At 41.7% G+C, this 26,483-nt stretch overlaps 3 protein-coding genes across 3 annotated transcripts; 1 reads left to right on the top strand and 2 right to left on the bottom strand.

Annotated features, from left to right (window-relative positions):
- Nucleotides 1-2,434: 2,434 nt before the first annotated feature.
- LOC134806104 (blastoderm-specific protein 25D) lies at nt 2,435-18,689 on the bottom strand. The gene is made up of 7 exons (XM_063779383.1): nt 16,919-18,689; nt 14,081-14,385; nt 12,591-12,822; nt 12,191-12,316; nt 11,470-11,536; nt 9,476-9,654; nt 2,435-9,281 (listed from the first exon to the last, which is right to left on the bottom strand). The coding sequence occupies exons 1-7, from the start codon at nt 18,491-18,493 to the stop codon at nt 9,063-9,065; spliced, it is 2,703 nt and encodes a 900-aa protein (XP_063635453.1). The 5' UTR covers nt 18,494-18,689; the 3' UTR covers nt 2,435-9,062.
- Nucleotides 18,690-19,187: 498 nt separating this feature from the next.
- LOC134794340 (chitinase-3-like protein 2) lies at nt 19,188-20,865 on the top strand. The gene has a single exon (XM_063766136.1). The coding sequence runs from the start codon at nt 19,324-19,326 to the stop codon at nt 20,560-20,562; it is 1,239 nt and encodes a 412-aa protein (XP_063622206.1). The 5' UTR covers nt 19,188-19,323; the 3' UTR covers nt 20,563-20,865.
- A 1,878-nt stretch (nt 20,866-22,743) lies between these two features.
- Nucleotides 22,744-25,446, bottom strand: LOC134794243 (uncharacterized). The gene is made up of 2 exons (XM_063765999.1): nt 23,072-25,446; nt 22,744-22,965 (listed from the first exon to the last, which is right to left on the bottom strand). The coding sequence occupies exon 1, from the start codon at nt 25,298-25,300 to the stop codon at nt 24,827-24,829; it is 474 nt and encodes a 157-aa protein (XP_063622069.1). The 5' UTR covers nt 25,301-25,446; the 3' UTR covers nt 22,744-22,965; nt 23,072-24,826.
- Nucleotides 25,447-26,483: the final 1,037 nt, after the last annotated feature.

Raw genomic sequence — 26,483 nt, 5'->3', positions numbered from 1 at the left:
CAATGTATGGGACGTGCAAATTTTGGTATCGGATGAATTCACTTGGCACAGATGTAGTATACGTAAAGCTAAGTCAATCCAGCCCGGTAGCCATCCGCCACCCCCTGGTGGGTAGGTGGTTACACGCCGCCGCGCTTTAGGTAAAAAATCATATCGGCTTCTATTTACCTACCACCTCGAGTTTGGTATCATTTCCAGATAAATCGGGCATGAGGAATTCATTTTTGAGACATTTAATTTATAGTTTAATAGAATAAAATAAAAATATTGACGAACAAATCAAAATCGGTTTGCTATTTTTTTTATTCAACTATTATATTCAACTATTATCAGCCGAAACTACAAATGATCGAAAGTTGAAATTTGCACACCAGGTTACATTTATAATGTGTACAAGACATCAGAAGCGATTTTGAAAAATTCAACCCCTAAGGGGGTTAAAAAGGGGATGAAAGTTTGTATGGGGAAAGTGTTTTATTTTAAGCTAGGAATTCCAAACTTCGTCAAAAGATATATTATTGAAATACAAGAAAACTAATTTCAGCGTTTTTGAAAATTCATCCCCTAAGGTGGCGAAATAAGGGTTGAAAATTTGTATGGAGATCTAATTTTTTTTCGAGTGTGGGGCTTGAAACTTTTTATATGCAAGAAAAGTAATTTCAGCATTTTTAAAAGTTCATCCTCTAACGGGGTTAAAAAGGAGTAGAAAGCGTGAATCCATTACAAATTACTTTGACTGCCCGCCCTGCCTACCTGCCAGGGGGTGGCGGATGTCTACCGGGCTCAATTAGCTTAGCTTTACGTATATTACATCTCTGCTAAGCGAATTCATCCGATACCAAAATTTTCACGTCCCATACATTGGGTGACACTACTTCCCGTACTATTAGCGATATAACTGGTTATCACACTGCAAAACGTCTAGGTCTGGTTGGTTTAAGGTAAGACTTGCGTAAGTTAATCTTATACTATTTATCTACTTACATCTTATCATCTCATTTACAATACTTATTACTAGGAGATTCCAAGCATAACTAATTGTGAATTGTGAAATTTTGTAATCCAAATAAACAATTTTTCATTTTCATTTTCACATCTAAGTGATCGAAGGGCATCCACGAAATCTTCGAAGCTTCGAAGAGATTAACGTTTCCTAATCTTGCCATACTCAAAATCATTAGTTAGTAAAACTACAACTAAAACGTTTTGTTCACAAAGGCAAAATACACTCGGTCCTCCTAAACTGAAACCAAAGTGATAACTATATTATCTTATACAATGTTCGAGCAGTATCAATTGTGGAGGTGTAATTACTTAACTAAGTAAATTCTTTAAATTTCGATATCCATATCCCGATGTTCCGAGGTGTGCTTTTTCGGCGGAACTGTCGGATTCATTTTGCGATTGAATTAAAACTAAGTAGCGCATCATTTTTAACGCATGTTAACTGTTCTGATATCAAATTGTTAATACGAATTAAATAATAAGAATTATTGATAATTTTACATTATTGTCTTCGGGAAATATAAAAGGTTATGAAAGACTACCTGTGGCCTATTTTATAAAGCTACAAGTTACAATTTACAAGCGGAAATCTCGTTCTAACACATAGGGTTAGAAAGAGACTTCCGCTTGTAAATTGTAACTTGTAGCTTTATAAAATAGGCCACTGGCCATAATATTCTGTCACCTGACAAATATCAATGTTTAAAATGCATAATAATTAGAGGAAAAATTCACCGCCTTTATAATACCGTGCACTGATATCTCTGGGTGAATAATCAAAATAGGTATATTATAATACTTATCTAAGTTCTCTATTTTGTTTGGTGTCTTATTTACGAGTATTTAGACGTAATAAACTTCGAGTGTTCGGATTAAGTTTCCAAATAAATATTATAGATCTGTTTGTAACGTGTTTTATTTCGTATCGCAATCCTTCAAGTAGGTAATGATAAATAAGTACTTACGGAACTGTAAGTAAAGGCCACCGTAACCGTATTCAAAACTGCAGAATGGTTATGGTAACAGAACGGCGCGATTCGGGAAATGAATTAGAGATTCACTAGATATGAAATAGTAAAGATTTGTGACGTTCCACGGCAAATGGTACCTTATGGCGGATGGCGCTTACGCTATTATTAACGCCGCTCCGATATTATTGCGGCACTATGGTACCTTTTATCGTGGAACGTCACATATCTTTACTATTTCATATCTAGTGAATCTCTAATTCATTTCCCGAATCGCGCCGTGTGTCGGATAAAACGACGATTCTGAAGAACTGATCGATATTCTGAATAGGGGAGGACGCATGTAAGCTAATTGTACCTACCTAGATGGCGCTCTCGACGAGAAATAGCGCTTCAATTGTAAGGATATGAATTCTAGGATAGTCGAATTACAGGGGAAATGAAACGAATGCGTTGGTTCAACATTTTATTCACATACTGCGTTACATGCACAGTCAATTACTTACACATAACAACGTAATGATATGTATGAGGGAGGGACGCCTCGGAGTTGGCTACCATTCCACTAACTCCTTATTCGTATATGTGTCGTAGGCCGATCGTACGATCAGGCAGATCGTAATGTTCCTGTGTAATGTTTTGACGATAGTCACATCAAACCAATATATAGGTAGGATAGGTTCGTTAGGTTGCTTCAGATCACGATATGCCTAGGAATTTCACGATATGCCTGATCTTACGATCGGCCGCCGACATATGCATTGAATTAGAGCATTTAGAGCTACGAGCTAAAGTTTCTAGTTCTCTATTTGCCTCTCAATACCTACTTACTTATAAAATAAATTTGATTGTAAGAGAGCCAAATAACGAATGGAAAAATTAGCTTCATAAAACGCGGTTTAGAAGATTAGAACTCCCTAATAAAGTTGGCCGAAAATCAATTGACCTATTGTGTTTTCTCTGGTACAGATTTAAAAAAAAATATGTATATGGTAAGTAGACTAGGGCGCCGACCTTAAATTTCGCGACGGCGACGCGCCGATGAGTTTAGCTCGGCGGCGGCATGACCTTGCCAGTAGATATAAAATTACTTATTATAAAACGTTTATGTTGGGATTCTATTCTAGGTATTACTAAGCATCTCACCACCCAACTACAGTTTAGTAGTTAAGGTCATATACCTATCTCATATACAATATTAGATTCCTAACAACACTCCTGATAACCACTTCCACATGTTTAAAGTTATCAATATAATTTATATAATACCTACATATACGGTTGGCGATAGTGGAATAGGCCCAGTGACGCCGCATTGCACATGTATCGGCCCACTTGATTGTACGTCTTTACAATAAATATACCGACAAATGATGAAAGCGTTAACTCAAACGTTGTCGTTTATACACAAGCTAATTAGCTCACAGTAATAATATGAATAGGACTAAAATAAATATTAACGTCCAAAATGCAAGTTACCCTAGGGTGAAACATTTCTACAAAACGGTACCCAAATCCATAATGAAGTTAGAACTTTGAAAGGCTTAGAATCTCCGAATAATATATGGAAATTTTGAATAGGTAGATAAGAAATATATACCCTGCTGTCACCAGTGGGAACAAAGAACTACCTTTACAAATATAAAATCCTTTTCCATTGTATAGGCGTCAAAATGTTGAAATTAACTGTACCCAGCGAAATGCTATACTGTACCTAAGCAAGGTGAAATCAAGAGGAAATGGTATTACTTATTGAGCATGAAACAAAGCAATGCGGGCACCGCTGTCGGCAGAGTACGGTCCATGGAACACTGGGTAGGGTAGGAAGCGATACACTTGATACAACTCGTACAAAGTGTGATACATATTTATAGGTAGGTACACTCATACAAAATGCGATAAAATGACGGTTAGCATTGATACATTTGTGTGGCCAAATGCGTATGCTAATAAAATCGTTGCAGACTCATCTTGGTCTAACTCTAGGACATTAGGGGAGCCGTTTTATGAAAACTTGTAATTTGTACTTTTATTTATATTTACTTATTGTGAAGAAACTTGTACAAATTTTTATGAAGCGGGCCCTAGTCCATGACCACTTTTGCCATTTGCCACAGATGTTTCTATACTAGCTGTAAAACCACAAAAAAAATTAAAAACGTCATAGGATAGGATATAATTATCTCACATGTAGGTACCTATATGATATAATTTCAAATAATCAAATCTGTCAACAATAATTTAGCTATTGTGGATAACAAACGTTTCCACTGTTTCCAGTTGCATAAATGTAAATTATATTTATTTAAAGTACCTAAGTACATATATCTCTAACTGTCAGGTTAAGTCAAAAGCGGACGAGATCGGTGAACCCGTCGTTTTCTTTCGCCTTAAAGCCTTTTTCAATGAAGCAATATCGTAATTGACGTTTTTGCAACTGGATAATATTACCTATGTAAAATATGTGAATACTTTACTCGTGCATTCAACAACAAGCAGCTTTGTGAACATAGAACAATCAAAACGGGGCACTTTGGTTTGAATTTCCACACAGTGTCCTGTTTTCATATCTTTAGTGTGTAATATTTTTTATTACACTATTACAAACTCCCTATCTAATTATGTACTTGACTAAATTCTCATGTCCAGTCTATACGTGCACGGCTATAGTCCCTCTCGCTCGAGAGGGAATGAGATAAGTATAGTCACGTTAGCCCCGTGCGGGATGGTTCTTTATTATATAAATATCTACAATAAACATTTAAACAAAATGTGTCGTAATAATATACATATAATTCGTCCAATTTGCATCACGTAAATCGTACGTTTGCAATCGTGTCAAAACGTTAAAACGTGGTTTACTTAGAAATGTATTTTTAACTGGGAGAGATGGGGTCGATGGGGTAAACTACCATATGATTGGTCCTTACATGCAGTTATTGCCCCCCCTTTTGTAGAAAAGTCACCACTGCGGCATAAAAATAAGTTGATTGAACCAGAGGTGACGCTGGTATCTAGTATTGTTAATCCTATTAATTATAGTAGCGTTTCTGAGTAAGCCATGTAATAAATAAATCACACACATACACCCACACATATATACCGTCGTATGAATTGACAAGAATTCCTAAGTTCAGGTTGCATCAACAACACTTACAGTCGAGATAACACTTGCTCTGCCAACAAAAACGTTTTTGATTGGACCCTGTGAACGTTAAAATTAAATAAAATACAGTAAACGTTTGTCGTACCTACAGGCCATTAGTATACCAAGTCGGTCAAAGTACCAAAAATATTTGAACATGTAAAGCTTTGATAATTGTCGTGTTTAGATATTTTTGAGCACCTCGAATGCCTCGATATCTGATAGCGATTGTAGGTACATCGACATCTACAAACAGATAAGTATAGATAGGTACAGTAAAACAAAAATTGTCTCTTGTGTCCCCGAAATTTAAAAATAATTTAATTGGCCTAACTTATATTTTATGGCTTATATTGGCTGCAACCAATCGTTATATAGTTTGGGAGAGTAAAAAAAATGTGAAACTTTGTTCTTAACTTTTGGAGATCGATAAGACAAATTAGAACCTAAAATCTGTATGTGACCCATGTATACCGACTTTAAAATTTTAATGGAGAACCTATACATTTCGTCGGCGCCGACTTCGACAAAAAAGGCACTATCGGCGTGCGTCACACACCTACAAATACACCGACACACCTACCTCATTAATTTCATTATACATATTGGTATATGTTATATTATTAACCGGCTGTCGTGCAGTTTAGTAGAATCAATATCACTGTTTCATGCCAAAACACACTATACCTATGTAAAACGCTATACAATACGAGCATTTTAAAGCAAACTTAATGGATTCGAGGACATATTTATTATTTTTGTCTTGAAACAAATAAATAAATCCATCGAATAAAATCCTTTATGTTTAGGTATCTATAACAGTTCACAAACCTTTAGGAAGGAAGTCAAGCATACATATATATACAAACTTATAGTCAGGGTTGGGCAAAATACTGGCTCCCACGTATTTCAAATACAAATTACAAAATACATTTTTAAAAGTATTTGAAATACCAAATACAAACTACTTTGGTGACTGGTATTTGAAATACAAAATACAAATTACAGTGTTTAAAATAATGTATTTCAAATACAAAATACAAAATACTTTTCTTTTTTTTTGTTTAATCATTTAGTTTTTTTAACGAATATCCTTTCCTAAAATCTTATAGGGTCATTGCGCTTGTTTTCGTCCTTCTCTAGTTTTCGTCCACTTGACGAAATTTGAATATAAACCTACATTGCTGCACAAATTTGGACTGATTTCAATCCTTAGCTAAACAATATATCTGTCTACATATAAAAAATATATTTCGCAAATAGTAAATTAAAAATGAAATATATTATATGCTAATCTGTCAAGTGGTCGAAAACTAGAGCATGGACGGAAACTACTACAATGACTCTATCCCCTGGCTGTTGACGAAAAGTTCTGCGCAGAATAGCTCGCGCAATGTACCTATTTTCGCTCGTACAAGTCGTACATTATATTTAAAAAAATGTTCCATTTTAGGATCATAGAATGTAATAAAATGTATTTTGTAGAAATGTATTTTGAACCTTGAAGTATTTGAAATACAAAATACAAAATACATGTGAGTGCAGTATTTGAAATACCAAATACAAAATACTTTTCCAGGTAGCATTTGAAATACAAATACAAAATACTGAAATGTATTTCAAATACGTATTTCAAATACATGTAATTGAAATACTGCCCAACCCTGCTTATAGTATACACAAACTACATAATCATAAGAATGTTCTGTATAAATCACGTATAAATGTCAGTCGACTATCAATAATTAGGTTAATCAAGGCCATATCTGTAGTTCAAATGAATGTACAGTCAAAACTAATCTCTTGCACATCGAAGCGCGCCAAAATACTCACAATTTCTTTTTATAGCTACTCGTATATGAGCTTGTCAGATCATTTTGAGCGGTTGTTATACAAAATATTACTATTGCATTGCAGTGGACTGTAGCAGAGACCCTGCAAATTTTCTTACATTTAAAATGTTGGGCAAAACTTACGACAAGTATAACCTGAATATAATCAATAATTCGGGGTTAACATACAGGCAAATAAATTATGGCAAAATATTCTGACAAAACTCGAGATAGTCAGTAGAGTTAGACCATGACAAGTCTGCAACGATTTTGATAGCACACGCAGTGCTGTGTTTTATATAAACGTCATAATTTCATAGAAGTTTGACGTTTAAAATAACACTTGCACTGCGTGGGCTATCAAAATCGTGGCAGACTTATCTTGGTCTAATTATTCTATTAATCACAATAGAAATGCACATACGTCGCCGATATGACGTCAAATGAAATTTCGCTTAAAATAAATTTTTGAAAATACATTTGCACAATTCTCAAAATATCCGTTTCGACAATTTTGAATATATAATATGTCTCAATATAATTATACATATATACTTATATAGTTAGGTAATACCTACGAACTACTTATAATACCTAATATGTAGGTATAGGTATAATAAGCAGTTCGTTAATAATCTTCAATCAAATATTACATTGCTTCTCACAATAAACAATTTAGGAATGTAATTTCAAATACATTTGTATTATTTACAAAATTTTCTTCAATTGTCGTTTTGTAAATAAAATATAAACTTTCAATGGTTTTGCCAACAATAATTGAGGAGTGTCTTTTCAAAGGGGCTTATTTTTGTATGGCAGTTTTTATAGAGAAATACGCCCTTTTGAAAAGACTTTCCTTATTAATGAATAAGGAGAGTTTTATATATCATTATATATGGCATAATTTTAGAGACACTCACACACAGTCGACGCAGGATTGTTTTATATATTTTTCTTATTCTAATTCGGAATGAAGTCACATAATCATAATTAGAGATGCCCCGAATAGTGAATTTGGCCGAATACCGAATACCGAATATTCGGCCCCTCTCTCGGCCGAATACCGAATGTTCGGCGACCGAATATTCGGCATGACATGCGAACATTTTGAGTTACAATTATTATGAAAACTGTTTGCCAACAAAGCACAACGTTTGCTAAGATACATTTTTATGTTGAACAGAATTAATTAATGTCGTTAGAGTCAATCAAATCAGACCCATGAAAAAAATAAAATATTTTGTAATCAACAAATGCTCAAAAACGTGCCTTCGTATTTAACTACTTTACAAGAATACATTTTAAATATGAAATATACCTAGTTTTTGGTTACTTTTTGTGTATTTTTTCTTTTTAGGTAGGTGCAACTGATATTCGGTATTCGGCCGAATAGTAGGGAACATTTGGCCGAATACCGAATATTCGGCAAAGAGGCCGAATACCGAATAGTTGCCGAATATTCGTGGCATTTCTAATCATAATATATGTAATCACAACTTTTTCATCTCAAACGAGACATAGATCTTAATCTCGCGTAGTTAAATGCGCAAACAAGATACCAAAAATTAACTATAATTTAAACTAGGTTTAGTGTAGTTTTCTACGACTGTATGATTTTAATTTCTCCTCACTAGAGTCGGTCAGTCGAATCGTCGAAGTATACCTACCTAAATGTACGAGTACGACGACTGAATAAAATTCTATGTTCCACGATGTTTATTTTATCGCGTACGTCACCAAATTTAAATAATTTCTTAATCGATTCGCTCCGGGAAACATCGGATCGACCGGGGCGTAATGAAATTTCTATATTTACTTTTTTATCGCTCCCGCATATTTACATCGGGTTCTCGGTCGTTTCGAACGGAGGCGGCGCGCCGAGCGGACCCGGACCCGCCCCCGCACTTTTCATTCGGCCTCGCACCCGCGGCGGCGACCCGGCCTCGCACCCGCGGCGGCGACCCGGCCTCGGGGGTGCCGGGGGCCGCAACTGGCAGGTCTATCTACGTATACAACATCGGCAGTAAAGCTTCGGGGGCTCGCGGGCGGGCCGACGGGGAATAAATGGTTTACGAACAGCTAGTAAACTGCGAACGACGCATAATACCTCCGTCACAGGAACCCGGGCTCGGGGCGCTTGTGGTGCTGCAGCTGGCAGTTCTCCCGGTAGAGCTCGGCGACGAGCGCGTCGGCGGCGTGCAGGCGCGCGAGCAGCCGCGCGGCGGCGCGCTCGGCGTGCGCGGCGCGCGCGCGCAGCCCGGCGTCCGCGCCCGCCGCCGCCGCCGCCGAGCGCCGCCACGCCGCCGCCAGCGCCGAGCACGAGCACGAGCCCTGGACGAGACGTCACACTTTTATCCGAAATGTATGCGATGACAGTTAATTTTTCGCGTTTTTGGAGTCGGAACCGTAGTAAATGTCGTTCGGTCCGGCCTCCGTAGGTGTACACCCCTCGAAGTATGATCTGACGTAACGAATCCGCTCTGTATATTTGGATTCTCTATTCTACTATATACGTACAGACTTACCGGCGGATGGGGCAGTGGCACGCGTGCGGTCCTCGCGTCGTGCGCAGACGGCGCGTCGCCGACGTCGCCGCCGCCGACTCCGCCGCCGCCGCCGCCGACTCCCACGGCGCCGCCGACGTGAGGCGCGGCGTGCGCCAGTGCACCCGCCGATACGCTGCGCCGCGACATATCACCTGGCCCTGGAATGGATTACATTAAATAACGTCATTATTTATCAATCATAGACACTGCCAAACGGACGCCATCGACTACTAAATATGAAAGTAGCTACTTAAATTTTAGTTCAAAATTGTATATACAATCAAGATAATTACAAAACGAATAAATTAAAAATCCTGCCGTTCATTATGGGCCACAGACCAACCCCTATAGACCGAGCTTATAGGACGACTCGCGGTCACCGCCCGTATGGTGTATAGGTCAAATATAAGATTGTTCGCGCGCCGCTCCGATCAGTTACGCCCAAGGTAACGACCTGTTAGCAGTGTGCACGAGTCTAAGAAAATAAATCGTAAACTATTGAATTCATTGGGAAATCATGGAATATTGCAGCGTAAAACGGTGTGGCAAGTCATCTAAGACATCTACTTACGAAACAGATGGAATAACATCCCACAGGAAAGTCAAATTCATTATTTCATTGAATAATGTTTCTTGTCCGCGGGGTTCATTTTATACTGGTCAGTAAGCAGAGGCGAAGTATGTCCGTCCCTTTTCGTCAACTTGAAAATGCAATGCGCTATCCCTTTCCCTTTCGACTAGTGATGTGACGATGATGGTTTTTCAGTTGCGGAAACTTCGTGCTTCGTCATACCGTATTGTACCATTTTAGACATAATATATAGGTAATATGTTGTGTAAGTTTTTTAGAATCCTCTAGGCCCGCGGATCAGTTAGGCCGCATGTCACGAGATGGACCTGATGATGAACTTCAAAGAAGTGCGAGGGCACTCGGTGTTGGTTTGTGATAGACATATGTTGTATAGGTTTTTTAGAATCCTCTAGGTGAGCAGTTAGGTCTCATGTCACGAGATGGACCTGATGATGAACTCCAAAGAAGTGCGAGGGAACTCGGTGTTGGTTGTGATAGACATATGTTGTATGAGTTTTTTAGAATCCTCTAGGTGAGCAGTTAGGTCTCATGTCACGAGATGGACCTGATGATGAACTTCAAAGAAGTGCGAGGGAACTCGGTGTTGGTTTGTGATAGACATATGTTGTATGGGTTTTTTAGAATCCTGTAGGTGAGCAGTTAGGTCTCATGTCACGAGATGGACCTGATGATGAACTTCAAATAAGTGCGAAAGAACTCGGAGTTGATTTGTAATAGGCATATGTTATTGGTCCATTTGAATATGTTTTCAATACAACCTTCTATGACCTTAATAAAACGGACAAAAGAAAATAATTGTATGAGATTTTGACGACACTTTTTTCTCGTATCGAAAGAGATTGCGGTTCTGAGTGGAAATAATATAAAAATTCTAAACTTTATCATTCATGTTCTGGGTACTTTAAGCAGAAATGCCCTAATATGTTAAGTAAAAATTTCAGGTACATTGTTAAATTACTTAATGAAATATTAAATTAATCAACATAATTATTAAGTAAGTTTACTCTAAGTATACTAAATTGGTAACAATTTTACCACAATAAATTTCGGTATCACTGGTAGCAGTACCCACTACCTGTAATGAACATGTCCCATCCCTACGCTTGCACGTGTCAGCGCGCCATGTTTGAAACGACCAATCGCAACGCCGTGAGCACCCCTCCCGCACCTCACAGGTTGGTGATTTGCGTCGGGAACAAAATGGCCAATATTAGGTTTCTAGAGGCGGTGTTCTGTGTTATGGGCATACGAATTACACCGTACACGTGTGCGTCAAATGTTATTCTGTCAAAAGAATGATCTACGAATCGTTGTCTACGAAACGACTTGCAATATCACTTTAAACAGATATGTGTAATTTAGTAATTTGTACTGAACTCACCCGGCGGATGCGAACCCACTAAACGCTGGTCGCCGTCGGAAGCGGGCCGCGGAGCCGGCGGAGTTTTCTGGAAAAATAAATGGTTGCCGTTAGTTCCTCACACGGACGATTTACTCGCTGTGTACCTAATTACGGCGACCGTGGGTCACATTCATTATTTAGTGTATTTTTAGGGTTCCGTACCTCAGAAGGAAAAAAAACGGAACTTTTATTTAATAAGGTTGGCCGGTCGAAGCTTTTTACAGATAGCGTCAGAATAGGTTTTTCTGTCAATCCTATCAAATGTCAAATTCATCTTTTTTGAAGTGAAAACTTCTTTAGCGGCGCTGTGCACTGTGATTGGGAAAAAATGTTAAACTCGCGACAGGTCACGTGACCGTAAGATTCGTAAGACGGACACGTGACCTGATCGAAAAACTGTTACAACGTCATTGAGTTTTCATTTCTGCCGGCACTCCCGGAGTGCAACCCGTTGTTTTTTTGACTCGGATGCCCTAGCCCTGGCTTAGTCCTACACTACAATTTCATATGGTATGAAAATTGGAGCCGCATTTTTCCGTACCCCATCGTAGGTTTAAGTTCGCTCTTACTATACTATTGATCGTAGCAACGAATCCTTTCTATATAGCTCCTCGCGCGTATTGTTAGCGTCGGCGCCCTTCCACTTTGATTAAACTGCCTACAAAGGTAACTTAAGCATAACCATAGCCATAAGAATTACCTCTCGACAGCTACAAGGGGGTGGAGGCGCCGTCCTCGCCTTTTCTAGCTCCTCGCGCGTTTTGTCGGCGTCGGCGCGCGCCGCCGTCAGCGCCCGGGCCGCTTCTATTTTGAACGCTTGAAACTCCTGGAAATACATGGCAGGATTAACTTGACGCGTTTAAAAATTGTGTTGTTTTCACCTAATTTCGCACCAAAAGAAAAACACACATGTAGGTAAACAAGATCAGACTTGCGTTGTTTGTTTTCTTTTCGAATAAAGTTTAAATATTTATCATTATCTTGCCATGTGCATTTTTAAGACCAAGTCCCATTTTTGTCGTATGTATGTTAGTACATTCATCTAACGACAAAATCAGCAGCAAGTTTAATCTCGCACACGCTGTGCGAGTTACTCGTACCTGCGCCAGCTGCTCGTACTGTGGCTCCAACTCGCTCTCATGCAGCGCCGGCAACCTCGGCTTGAACTGTGCCTCATACTCCGCCACTCGTGCGAGTAGCTCGCTCAAGCGAGCGTCGCTCGCTGCCGCCTCTTCGGCGGCCAGTGATCGCTCGTCCGCTAACTTGCCCGCCCAGTACTCCTCACAGCGCTCGTATTCCTCGCGGAGAGCCTCCACGCTGGCTTCTAGTTCACTGGAATTATAAAAACGATCATATTATAATTTACTCGGTAACTCGGTTTATATACAGAATGTCGAAACTGAAATTGTAGATTTGTTTTGTTAATACCCTTTTACGTCCAAACGTCCGGTTTCCAGCCCCGCCCCCTTTTTTCGAAATGTCTTTTATTTGTGACTTTGCAGAAAACTTCTTTTGAAAAGGTTCATTCAAGTACCTAATAGAAAATAAAAATTAAAGTTTAATAAAATCTGCGAAAGCTTAGACACATAACATTTCCTAAAAAAACATTTATTTCTGGATTTTCCAACAAAAATCGAAAAAGTATAAAAGGGACACTGCGAAATTGACATTCATATGCAAATCAGACATTTTTAAAACTTTTAAAAGCGAGATGGTTTACGATTGAACTATATAAAGAAGGATCGTTTTGCAAAAGACAGCACAAAGCGACGTTTTGCGAGTTGCGCTCAAACCGTTTTAATTGACGGTGAAAATTGTTGATAAAACAGATCGTAAGTGGCGTACGTACGAGTACAATTAAACGCAATCGTACCGGTGCAGGCAACAGTTGTAGGTGTTGTTGCTCACGTTGCGACCTATTTACATCGCGTGACGTCGTACAGTAAGCAACAAATCTCATTGCATAACGTACTCGCGTCGCGTGCTACGCAGCGGAAGGATAGACATATATTTTACGGCAGCAGTAGGTACCTCCTTACTATTCCTAGGAAGTTTGGGGTAGAAGTACTTATCTACATAAAATAAAAAGCGTGCCTAAATATCAGAATAACCAACCAAAGCAAAAAGAAAATTCTAACGCCTAAATCTAAAATGTCCTAACTTTTAACCGATGTAAAAAAACTGGGGCCCGATTTTTGAATTTCGACCGGTCGATTTCGTGTATTTCGTTCAATAATATACCCACTACTAGGCATTTAAATTCTACTAATAGAATTGAAAACGAGTGGTCAATACTACTCGATTCGCAATTACTACCGCTCGTATTTAAAAAAATAGTTTTTGTCCGCTTTCCACCGATTTTCGAGTGCCGAAATCGAGCGATCGGAATTCAAAAATCGGCCCCCTGAATAAAATGTAAATGGCACCTTGAGTTGATATACTTACTTGTCAAAATACAAATGGCACCGCCGATTTCTCTTCTTTCTTTATATGGCTAATAGACACACGTAATATTTGGTCTACTAATAGCAATTACAACTTTACTGTAAATCAAGAATACGTAGGCTACGGTGATGGTGTTTATACTCACGCGATCAAATTATTCAAGTCACTCTTCTCCGCCTCATGTTTCTTCTGAAGCTCTTCAATGCGCTGTCCTTCATCACTTTCCTCCGTCTGCACAGCGGCTTCAACCGACTCCCTTGGCCCCCGCGCCGCCGTCGCTTCACTTGGCCCCCGCGCCGCCGGCGAGTCGCTCAACTCCCGCAACGCCGCCGCTGCGGCCTCGCAGCGCGTGCACTCTGGTGATAATGAGTCTGCGATTGATCGGATGCGGCGGGCGGCGTCCGCTTGGAACACTAGGCGCTCGATGCTGGGCGGCGACGAGTCGCAATCCTGAACATATTTAGTATTTACGATTACAATCCGTTTCTCATGGATCTAGTTAAAGATAATGTAAACAAAAAACACGGGACTTGGTTGTCCGCCCAAAAGATATCTCATTAGCCAAATCATCGAATGATATGTTTTTACAAGCTTTTATTTAACTTGCAATATATGTACCTATGTAAATATGTATGTACGGGTCAAATCTTGCAAGCTAAAGACCCATTCCGACTTCCAATGAAGCTGAAAATTTGGATACACATGTAAGTCGGGTGACAATGCAATATTATGGTACCATCGAGCTGATCTGATGATGGAGACCGGAGGTGGCCATAAGAACTCTGTGATAAAACAACGCAAACTAATTGTGTTTGGGGTTTTTAGAATGGTCTCGATGAGTATTAGTTGTCTGTGGAAAGAAAAGTACAGTCAGCGATAAAAGCTTGTACCAAAAACGGAATTTTTGCCAAAAACTTATTATTTTGTATGTATACATAGGTATAGAATAGACTACGTAGGTTTTTCATTAACTCTCGACATGCATAAGTATACAATGTCACGATCTCACGATATATGAAGGTCGCAAGATAGAACCCCACTACGGCACACGACAATAATGCGGATCGATTTAGGTGTAAAAAGTACGAAAATTGTAGACAACGTGCTATCGATTTCCACCACCTTTTTTACCATTTTTTTAAATAATTTTTAGGGTTCCGTACCCAAAGGGTAAAAACGGGACCCTATTACCAAAAAGAATAGATAGTATAGAGGGGTCCTGTCATTGTAAATTTTGTAGTCACTGTAAATTTACTGCCATCTATCGACACACGACTAAAACTCAAAATGAAAACGTATAAAATTATCAAAAAAATGTATATATATATGGATAAATGATTTTATTATTTTTATTTCATTTTGATCCATGTTCATTCACTGAAATCTATGTGTTAAAATTGTTAAATACGAAACGGTGTCGTCACGCCATCTAGCCGAGGATAGGCTAAAGGTGTGTGCGGCATCTATTCGAGAATGACTTTACTTGAATTCCGAGGCACGTTTTTTCCTTAGACTTTATTTGTCTTATACGAAGTTACATATGTCTTTGCTATTACTAAGACTCCGCTGTCCGTCCGTCCGTCTGTCACCAGGCTGTATCTCGTGATCTGTGATAGCTAGACAGCTGAAATTTTCACAGATGATGTATTTCTGTTGCCGCTATAACAACAAATACAAAAACAGAATAAAATAAAGATTTAAGTGGGGCTCCCATACAACAAACGTGATTTTTTACCGAAGTTAAGCAACGTCGGGCGGGGTCAGTACTTGGATGGGTGACCGTTTTTATAGATAATGGTACGGAACCCTTCGTTTGCGAGTCCGACTCGCACTTGGCCGGTTTTTAAATTGTGTTTAACCTTTTGGACGCCAATGACCGATATATCCGCACCGCAGGTCCAACGCCAAAGACCGATTAATCGGTCACAGACCACATAGCAACATAGACCTACGTGCATATGCATATGTCTAAAGTTCAATTTCAGTTTTGACACTTGGGTGACGTGGCGTCCGAGTGACAGCTTTTGTGTTTGACATGGCGTCGAAAAGGTTTACGTGGCCGTGAGTCGCACTGGCTACCCCTTTTATAATGTCTAACATTGTCATCAATAAAATGTTGTTGTTGTCTTATTTTCATAAGAGACAATTCGTAAACTTTATTGCAAGGGTATAAGGTCCACTAATGGTCAGTTTTGTTGTTAGCAAATTAGACTTAGAACAATAAGGCCAAGCGTATGCTGAGACGCAGGCGACGCAGTTCACGCAGCGCAGCGCAGAGCAGATTTTGTGAAATATGGAACGTTCTTGAGATGCAGTGTGCGTAGGTAAAGGACGTTCTATACTTTACAAAATCTGCGCTACGCTGCGTGAACTGCGTCGCCTGTGTCTCAGCATATATACGCTTAGCCTAAACAGTGCTTGTGAGTGATAGAACATGCGGGGAGGATGGGATGAAAGGGTGACATGTCAGATGAGAACGAGCTAGACTTTTCAAGTGAGAGGACATCGACTTGTTTACGAGCGTGATTACGTCGAATACTTTAGGTTTCCCTTGACACTTATTCAACTATTCTTTGTACATGTTTGAATGTGGTTCAATAAATATTATTATATGTAAGTGCTACTTAATGGTTGGAGTTCCCTCTAGGTATATTAGTACCTATGTGCACGACTATGAAGTCAGCTGTGAGTTTAAGTCATAAATTATGAGTTAGGGCAAATAGGAGGTACTAAAATTCAATGAGATTTTTCTTATAATTTTGTGTTTTAAAAAATGATATTACTCATACTTTCGGACGTTTACTTCATATCAGCTTTTATACATATAAACAAGTAAACGATCTAATGTATCTAAACGATACATTATGCATTCATGTCGCGCTCATGAGCGTTTAAGGGATTTCAGTAAAAGAAGAGTGAAAGGTACGGAACGGTGGGGACTTTTCGCCAGGCCAAGGTTGGTGCTGCTGTAGTCAATGCTTACTTCGATCCTGTCGAGCGCGGCGTCGGCGTCGGCCGCGAGCTCGGCCTCGTCACGCCACGAGGTGGCGGCGGCGGGCGGCGGCGCGGCGCCGCGGCGCGCCTCGAGCCCGGCCTGCAGCTCGTCTGCGCGGTCCCGTAGCAACGAGCACTCCTCGCGTAGCTCCAGCACTTGTCGCTCCAGCGCCTCGCTGGCTACACGATGCCCTTCCACCGCTCGTCCGGCTTGTGCCGCTGCCTCGCGTGCCTCCTCTTCCATCCGCGCTCGCTCGCGTTCTGCTACGGTAGCTCTTTCTTCCGCTGCGCTCACGCGTCGCTCCAGCTGTTCTGATCGCAGCCGCAACGCAGTTAGCTCGGCACGCAGCTTCGCCTCTACATCTCCACGTCGCGCCACTTCAGCTTCTAGTTCGGCGCGTACCGTCGCAGCTCGCTCTCGCTCCGCGGCAGCCTCGTTGCTGACAGCGCGCGTGGTCTCCGCGTGCCGCGCTTCTAACAGGCGAAGTGCCGCCTGCCGCTCCGCTTCTAAGCGAGCATGGTTTTCATCTACATCTTGGGCGAGGAGCTGCGCGCGTCGATTGGCCTCAGCGAGGTCGGCGCGAAGCTTGTCGCGCTCAGCTACGGCGGCGGCGGCGCGCGCGCGAGCGCTGGCGCGTTGGAGGCGGCTGAGGGCCAGCACCGCTTGTTGCAGTATCGGTCGCGCGTCGCGCTCCTCGCGCGCCGGCAGCGCGCGTAATTCGTCATCTAACGCACGTTCCAACTCGGCAGGACTTAAAGTAGTGGCGGTGAAGCCGAGCTCGGCTAGAAGCCGGCGTGGACGGCGCACGCCAGCGCGCTCCCAGGCCTCGGCGATCGCTTCGCCAGTCACCGCACCCTCCGCGTCGTCCTCTCCGTCAGGCGGATCGGGTGGCGGAATGGCAGGCGGCGCCGTACCCTCGCCCGCAGCTAGTGGCGTCAGAGCCGCATTAAGCCGATCAAAGAATTCGCCTACGGTCGTCTGTTCCGCGGGCGCGTCGTCAAAGATGCGGTCGACGAGGCGCGGATCGATCGCATCCATGTGAAGGTCGCGGCACAGCGCGGCGGCCTGCGCGCGGTCTATGCGCCGCTCGTGGTCAAGGAAGTCCGGTGGAGGAGTGCGGGCCTCCATAGCGGAGGCGCTGCGCTTGTAGCGCATGCGGGGCCGTGCGCCGGAGTCGGCGTCGAGGCGCGAGGCGGAGGCGGCGCGCGGCGCGGCGGCGGCGTCGTCGGCGCGGACTGGCCGCGAGCGGCGCCCGTACTTCTTGGAGCCGAACACGAACTTGGGCGCGACCTCGCGGCCGGAGGAGTCGTCGTCGCTGGGCTCGGGCGCGGGCTCGGCGCCGAGCACGCCGAGCAGCCCGTTGCGGAAGGTGGCGAAGGTGACGCGCTCGGCGCGGCGCTCGAACAGCGACTCCACCAGCGCGGCGCCGCGGCCCTCGAGCTGCAACGCGTCACACAGCTGCAGCACGGCCGCGCGGTCCAGCGCCTCCGCGTTATCTACGTCGAACGTTTTGAACACTGTGTACAGCTGTTGCTCGTAGTGATTCATACCCCCGTCGTCCATCGCTACAGCCCGCGCTCCACGATACACACGTGCATAACGTGTAATGGATACTAGCGATAATTCAATTTACATAGTTAACAGTAAAATAAATTAAGAACGACATAATTATTGCTATCAATTCCGTCACGTTCCCATCGCATACATGTCATATGTCAAGGTGACATTATCATTGTTGACGTTGACAGTAAAGGTACATTTAGAAATGTAGCTACCATTTGCGCAAATCACTCGTATTGTATGATTTTAATACACGCATGATGAAGCATGTAGTTTAAATATATAAACTTTATAAAAGTAATCATTAGGCGTATATGGCTGATCAGGGTTAACGCGAATATCAATTATGGAGAAATCAAAGCAAGGTTAATATATTAAGACGACCCTCGTAAACGTCAGTTACGGTTCATCCCACGCAGACGTGTATTGCGCAATCTATCTATTGCGTTATATGTTATTATTTTTTACACATGATTTACACAATGGAATTAATACCTTAATTTCATTATATTCACAGTTTGGAATTTTGAAAGAGCATTTGATTTATTAAAAATCTATTGATGTTAATGAATATTTATGAAGTGTAGAAATTGTTAAAAATATGACGTATTAGGACGACGGTGACGTTTTAGCAACCATACGTAAAATGAAATGAACTCAACTAAGTCTTATGACGTCTTTATTTATAATTTAATGTCAGTGAGTTTTTGTTGTTTTATCTCTTTATACACAGTGCGTAAAACGTTATCAATATTTTTTTTGTTTACATAACAATTGGACCGCACGCCTATATGGCGACAATAACATTCCTTTAAAGCATTTAATTTTATAATATGGAGAAGGACATTGATAGCAACCTGGAGGAGGGAGACCTCGTCGAGCTGCTGAAGGTGGAGGGCAGGCTGGTAACGCACGCGCGGGCGCTGCGCTGGGCCGCGTGGCTCATGGTGTTCGTGGGCGCCACGCTGTCGTTCTGCCTGCTGCTGCCGCCGCCGCGCCCGGCGCCCGCGGCCGCGCTCGTCTGCTACTACAATACGCCTCACGACGCGCGCTCCCTGCAGCCCAGAGACATACCACCACACTTGTGCACACACATCAATGTAGCCTTCGCCAGTGTGCGCAATAAAACCTTGCATTTGGACCCGCCGCAGTTGGCCGCAATACGCCAAGTAGTGTTGCTTAAAAAGTCTAACCCTAACCTGAAGGTGCTTGTCTCTGTAGGAGGCGCCGGCGAGAACGGTTTCGCCGACATGGTAATCAATCACGCCTCTCGCAAGCAATTCATTAGATCCATCAAAAGTCTCCTCCGTAACTATACCTTAGATGGAATAGATCTGGACTGGGAGTTCCCGACCGGCAACAGGCAGCGGCAACACTTCTCCCAGCTGCTTCGAGAGATCCGAACCGAGTACCTTAGAGAAAAGCGAGATTACTTACTGACAGTTGCTGTTGTGGCCGAGGAAACCATTGCCGATGCATCATATGATTATGATCAACTAAACTTGTACACTGACTTTGTGAATGTTATGACTTACGATTTTCATTTCTACACTAAAATGACTCCGTTCACTGGCTTCAACTCCCCATTGTATTCTGAACCGGGGCAGCGTTTCTTCCTTTCCACGCTGAATGTAAACTACACAATGCACATGTACCTTGCTAAAGGGCTAGCACCAGAAAAGCTTGTAGTTGGGATTCCTACATATGGGCACTCATTTCAGCTGGTAAATCCAGGTAACACATTGCCGGGTAGTCCGGCAGCCGGGCCAGGCAGCCTAGGCGCTGGTGGATTTGTGTCATATCCGGATGTGTGTCAGTTTGTGAAACATCCTGGTGGGAAGCAGTCGCGGGATGCTGCCGCGGCGGTGCCTTACGCGCACCGCGGGACTGAGTGGCTGTCCTATGATGATGAAGAAAGTGTAGCGAGGAAGGCTGAGTTCGCAGCGCGATTGGGGCTGCGCGGGGCTATGGTATACTCGCTCGACGCTGATGATTACTCCAATGTCTGTGGGCTGAAGGCTCTGCCGCTCGTGTCCGCCGTCCGTCGCGCGCTGAATGGTCCTCTGATTTAATAGGTACCTGTTTCTTCCTAGCCACGTAGGTGATCTTGTACATCGCGCTGGACTTCATGGCGGAGTGCCGCGGGCCGCGTGGGCGCGCGGGTCGCGGCGAGCGAGCGCGGCGTGAGCATTGTGCGGACTTATTAACTTTTACGACGAAAAAAACAGAATGCCGGCCTTACGAGTACTGTTCCGTTTACTGCAAGGTTTCCGCGCGAGCGCGCGCGCGACGCGCATCGCCGCCAGCGTTATGTTAATCGCTTATAATTAACTAGAGAAATTATAAGAACGTTATATAATTATTTTAGTAATTTATTAGTAGGTAGTTTTTTATTATACATATATGTTCGATTTGATAATCGATGTAAGGTCAGTTTGGGTAAGCACCTCCGCGAGGCAAGTGGCGTATTGGCTTTGCTAAGAGGTCTCCTTGAGTGGCCCTTGTCCCAACCGACTTTACGTAAATAGGGTAACCTGTCGTAAAATCGGCAATGGCCAGCAATACAACAAGACCCACTTTAAAACAGGTTACCCTATTCTTGGAAACTGAACTGCTGTAACTGTTGTGATGAAATGCACAGGGATGTAATGCATGACTTACCGCATAGCGGGAGCGGGGAGTATTGAGGCTGTGATGTGCAAACATGTTTATTATTTACTATTTGGTTCGTGATTCGTGTGAGATCAGGCTATTGCGAGTTGCAAATGAATGGACTCCCACAAATCACTAATAGAAGTGACGTTATTCCATAAGCTGACCGAGGGCATCACAGACTGACCAGTCCAGTGTTAGCAAGCTGCCAAAGCCAATTTGCATGGATACATTATGAATAGAATTCATTCATAATAAATGAATGGAATCCATTCATAATCAGAGCTCATATTTATACTGGATTGATGAGCTCGGCAAGCTATCGTAATAACGACCAAGGGGCCAATTCGAGTCGTAAAAGTGTTAGGTGTGGCGTGACTAGCACACGACTAGCTGATTTTATAAACATGATTGAGGAAAGTGGACATTTCCTAGGTTATACCCGCCTATTTGACACCTCAAATAGGCCTCTGATTATTGGTTACTATATAGTAGCAACAGCTACCATCTCAGCATTTATACCTATATAGTTACGATAAAGGGTGCCATTATAATGTAAAACTTCTTAGAAACAAACACTTTGTTCGTTACTCAAGTTCTAATAACTAAGTCGAATGTCTACTGGCTGTTCGTTGTTGTGATCTATGGTAAAATTTTAACCTCAGCCGATAGTGGGTAGTGAGTCTGCCTATGTAGCAGGAGGTCCCGGGTTCGATTCCTGGTAAAGGCATTTATTTATGTATCACATATATTTGTTCCTGAGTTATGGATGTTTTGTGTAGATTTATTAATGTCTATCTACACAATGTGGGACTAGGTCGATTTGTGTAATATATTTATTTTTATTTAAATTGGTCGATTATTTTAGCCTACCCTGTTGTACCCTGTACATAAGATACTAAATTATGCATACCAAGCCCACATAGTGCAAGTCCGACATATGTTATAGATGGATGTGGTCGACATTGAGCGCACCTGTGTGGGTGACGATTGCATCATACAAATAGTCGACACGACTGATCATTCCTAGACCTTATTACAAAGCACTAAGAGCTATCGAAGCTCAAGTGTTGCTATACCTATGTAGAATACCTACGGCCTGCATAACTTTACATTCTAAATGACGCATTTTCTAACTATATTCTGCTTTATTCGTACTGTAACTGTATTTTTAAAGTTGATGATAATTGATATTAAGAGTAATTATTATCACATCATCATCTATGACCATCATCTGGTATGGAAGTTAAATTCAAGTGTATTTCAAAGTAAATAGATAGGTACACTATAACTTTCAAGATATACATTTTGTAAGTATAAAACCAAAATACCCAAGTAGGTACCTATAATGTTACCAGTGTACAATTTTAGAGTAAGTAATATAATTAACAAATAATTAAATAAATACTGTCCCAAACGGAAATGCAATTTTTTTAATATACTTAGTTTCGTCACCTCTACACAGTCTACACGTTTTTTTGCAACTCGCAGAAAATGTCAACGCTACGCGAATGGGTGACCGTAGTCAAGTATCTCATATCTCTACCCTAAAAAATGAACGTATTTGAAGTTTTACTTTAATGTATAAATAAAAGACCTGATTAAAAATAGGAAGCTCTTTAATATGGCACTACCTTACAGTACCTACATGTTAGTTACAAACTATAGTATTCGTGAAGGCAACTAGCGCCGCCTGGCGGCCGGCCGCGGCTTTAACCAGCAGCAGATCTACAAAAAAACTAAATATGGCCTCTATATGGCTCTGATCTGGCCAGCCCTACGACAGTAATATTGCATTGTCATTTGTCTTACATGTATGTAGTCTATTTTTTTATTCAGTAGACTAAAATGACATTTCCTAGTATGAACATAAAATAACATTTCATAGTATGAAATGTCATTTTAGTCTACCGAATAAAAAAAATAGACTTTAGAACGGATTTAATAGCAAACTGATATAACAGAAAGTGAAAGTAAATAAAAACCAGCTGTTAGCACTAAGTTGATATCAATGATACCACTAATAAAAGCAGTTTTTTTACAACTGCACACAGTGCTAACAGATGAGAAAACATCCCAGTTGTTACCACTCGTAGTAGGTGGTAATGCTATACAAATTATTTATAGGTATTAACCAAAATAAAGTTGCCGCAGTGGCCATTCCAGATGCGCTGTCACCTACTTACAACTAAGCTCAAACTGTCGTGTGTGCTGGTCTATCCGAGTAAATTATTACAATGTTAGGATATTTCTTCTGTATTGTTTCATGTTCTTGTCCTCTGTTTATTAGATATCACAATATCATCTGTGCAGCTTAAGACTCAAATGAACCATGAGTTGAGTGACAATAGGCAAATATTTATAAAAATTAGGCACAGTAATTTGAAATCCTTCAACTAAAAAACTAGTCAATTAATTGATAATGCAACAGAGTATACTAGCATGCAGGTTTAAGAGTTTATTATTATAATAAAAAAAGCCTACAAAATACAACATTTTCAGAAATAAAATGGAAATAAATACTAACAGACCTAGCTGTAAAGCAACCGAGAAACTTAACAAATCTAACTTATTATTAAAGAGAGCTACTGAGAAGCGTGTGTTAAATGCATTGGAGCAAGTGCTGGGTTAGTTGCAAAAGCCTACACTACTAGGGTCTCCAGACTACAGCCCGCAGAATGGAAGCAGGTGAGTTTCTGGCTGGCCTGTGACAGCAACAACTGCCTAGAAGGCCCAGTTACAGTGTAACCCTTAGGGAAAATAAGTTTGGAGACCCTAAACTACACTAACCAAAAATATCCTACCAAAACGAATGCCCACTACCTCATGTACGTTTTACTTAGCTATTAGCAGCCATGGGCGAATATGCATATCTTACTTGAAGAAAAGCTGCATACATTAGACAGCTCGACAGTAAAGTAAAACTTACAAGCTGTAGGTGAGTTACTACAGACAATAGTAATATTATGCATTATTGTCCATTATAAAATACTATGTCCGTGGACTGAAGTTTAAGATATGTACTTGTTGCCAATGTGACTCAAGCTTGACCAACAAGGCTCAAGGAATGTGCTCGGAGCCCTGGCTCCCTCCTAACATTACCATACTAGCTAACATTGTAGATTTCACACAAATTGTAAATTCATTCATATCACAAACTATAGGTATATAGTAACTATATACTTCTCTATATCATATATAATAGTTGAGTATCTAAGTTATAGGATATGGCAACTTATAACAACTTATTGTCTAATGGAATATTCTACAACTAGTGTCACCAGCAGTGCTTCTCATGTAACCACCCAACATCACTTGACCAGTCCCAATCTTCACAACATTCTGCTCGCCAACCTCAAAATTTTCTAATTACTAAATTATTTCAGTGTGAATTGTTTGGGTGATTACATGAAATCTCATCATATATTACCAAAAAACTGCTCTCGTCAGGATAATTTGACACAATCCAATCCCACAGGAGCAGCGCCTCGCTGCGCGGGAGCGACTAAAAGCTAATGACAAAGTTATCATATACTCTAATAAGTAAAATTAACAGGACGGCTCGGTCTTCTCGTGTGAACTATTGAAGCATTGATATGTGTCACTACCGCACTCCGCGCGTTTCCTTTGTGTTCAGTATGTAGGGTGGCGAGTGGAGCGGAGCGGGCGCGGCTACGGGGGCGGTTACGTCTGCAGCCAGTGGAACATGAGGCTGTGCACGGTGGGGTAGTCCAGCTCGGCGTTGGGCTGCGCGAGCAGCTCGCGCAGGCTGAGCGCGGGCGGCGCGGCGACGGGCTCGCTGGCCGCCGAGTGCGCAGAGTTGTCGTCCGACGCGCAGTCCGACGAGCCCGGCTCGTACGACAGGTCGCAAAGCGTCGGCGGCTCGTCCGTGTCGCTCGGCTCGTCGTCGGGCGGCGCGCGCTGCTTTGACCAAGCCGTCTCTTCGCTTCCCTCGTTCTGCCGTCTTGCGTTCTTCAGTGCGCGGTAGCGCCGCGAGCGCTCGCGCTGCAGCCGCCGTTTTCGCTCGTCCGCCCGCTCCAATTCCTCGGGTGTCTTCTTTGTCGAAGTTTTCCCAAAGAAATACCTCATAAACGACTCGTCGCAGTTCCGCTTGGACAGATAACTCGCCATCAGCTTGTAATAGTACTGGTTGTCCATATTTCCGTCGATTATTCCGATGCCCGTTTGGTTTTGTGCACCGTGCGCTAAAATAACCCAGATATTCTAAAAATTGCGAAACAAAAATAATGAGAACGCGACTGTCGCCACCGTGACGTCATTGACATTTCGTTTTGTTTTATTTCAAGTGCGTTTAGTTTCCTTTTACCGTTCTAGTAGGTTCGATCCAATTTATTGTATTAGAATTTAAATAAATTTTTAATCATTATAAATAACAATGAGTGCTCGCACTAGATGTGAGCAATTTATTTATTAACTTAATTTATTCAAAACTAATTGAAACTCATAATTATACTTAAACTATTTTGATAGCGTTTAGATACACGAGTATTCATTGAAATAGCATAGCAGCAAGTTTGAAAATTTTGCAAGCATCCGACCCATAGAAGGTAGGATCATATAGAAGTGGTATACGCGTGCCTCCGTGAGGGACAAAACATACGCAAATGCGACACTGTGATTGGTCGAATTCATTTGTTGCCCACCATTATCCATACTAAAAAAAGGTGGGGAACAAATAAAATGTGAGACTGTGACAAGGACAAACAATAATAGCTCTTTCGCTGCTACTCCTACTGAAAGATACATAAGACTCCCGTTCTGTCAGTTACCCCCACCACTCATGCCAGATCCAGGTATATCCTAGATTCATGATCCGACCGGATCCGACTAGGGTTACCAGGGCTATAACCGCGAAAATCGAAGTTCGCAAATTGCGGGCATTTTTCTCTGTCACTCTTATTACGCCTTCATTGGAGTAAAAGAGAAAGATTTCGCAATTTGCGAATTTCGGTTTTCGCGGTAGCCGCTCAGTACGGTTACCATCAGTTTGTCACTGACATAAACGCCGTCGAGAACGTAATTTACTTTCTATACATCTCGCTCGCACTCGCAAATTAGTGCAAACGGGATGTATAGAAAGTAAATTACGTTCTCGACGGCGTTTATGTCAGTGACAAACTGATGGTAACCGTACAGATATCAGGAATTTTCCTGACGTGTCAGGAATTTTGGCCGTTTGTCAGGAATGCGGCCGGAATACGAAAATGTCAGGAATTTTAGTGAAATGGAATTAACCGATTTTCCTATTATGTACCAAAAAGGTACATTATTCAAATTTACATATTTAATTACACAAACGGGTCTACCGCGATCTCGGAGT

Source organism: Cydia splendana, chromosome 1, assembly GCF_910591565.1.
Source record: "Cydia splendana chromosome 1, ilCydSple1.2, whole genome shotgun sequence".
Lineage (NCBI taxonomy): Eukaryota > Metazoa > Arthropoda > Insecta > Lepidoptera > Tortricidae > Cydia > Cydia splendana.
This window is presented reverse-complemented; position numbering and strand designations above follow the sequence as displayed.

Coding starts and splice junctions, on each gene's coding strand:
- LOC134806104 (XM_063779383.1), bottom strand. CDS start 18,493: ATGGACGACGGGGGTATGAATCACTACGAGCAACAGCTGTACACAGTG. Junction 12,823..14,080: donor GACTTGAATAATTTGATCGC/GTGAGTATAAAC, acceptor TTATAATTCCAG/TGAACTAGAAGCCAGCGTGG. Junction 11,537..12,190: donor CCCCTTGTAGCTGTCGAGAG/GTAATTCTTATG, acceptor TTATTTTTCCAG/AAAACTCCGCCGGCTCCGCG.
- LOC134794340 (XM_063766136.1), top strand. CDS start 19,324: ATGGAGAAGGACATTGATAGCAACCTGGAGGAGGGAGACCTCGTCGAG.
- LOC134794243 (XM_063765999.1), bottom strand. CDS start 25,300: ATGGACAACCAGTACTATTACAAGCTGATGGCGAGTTATCTGTCCAAG.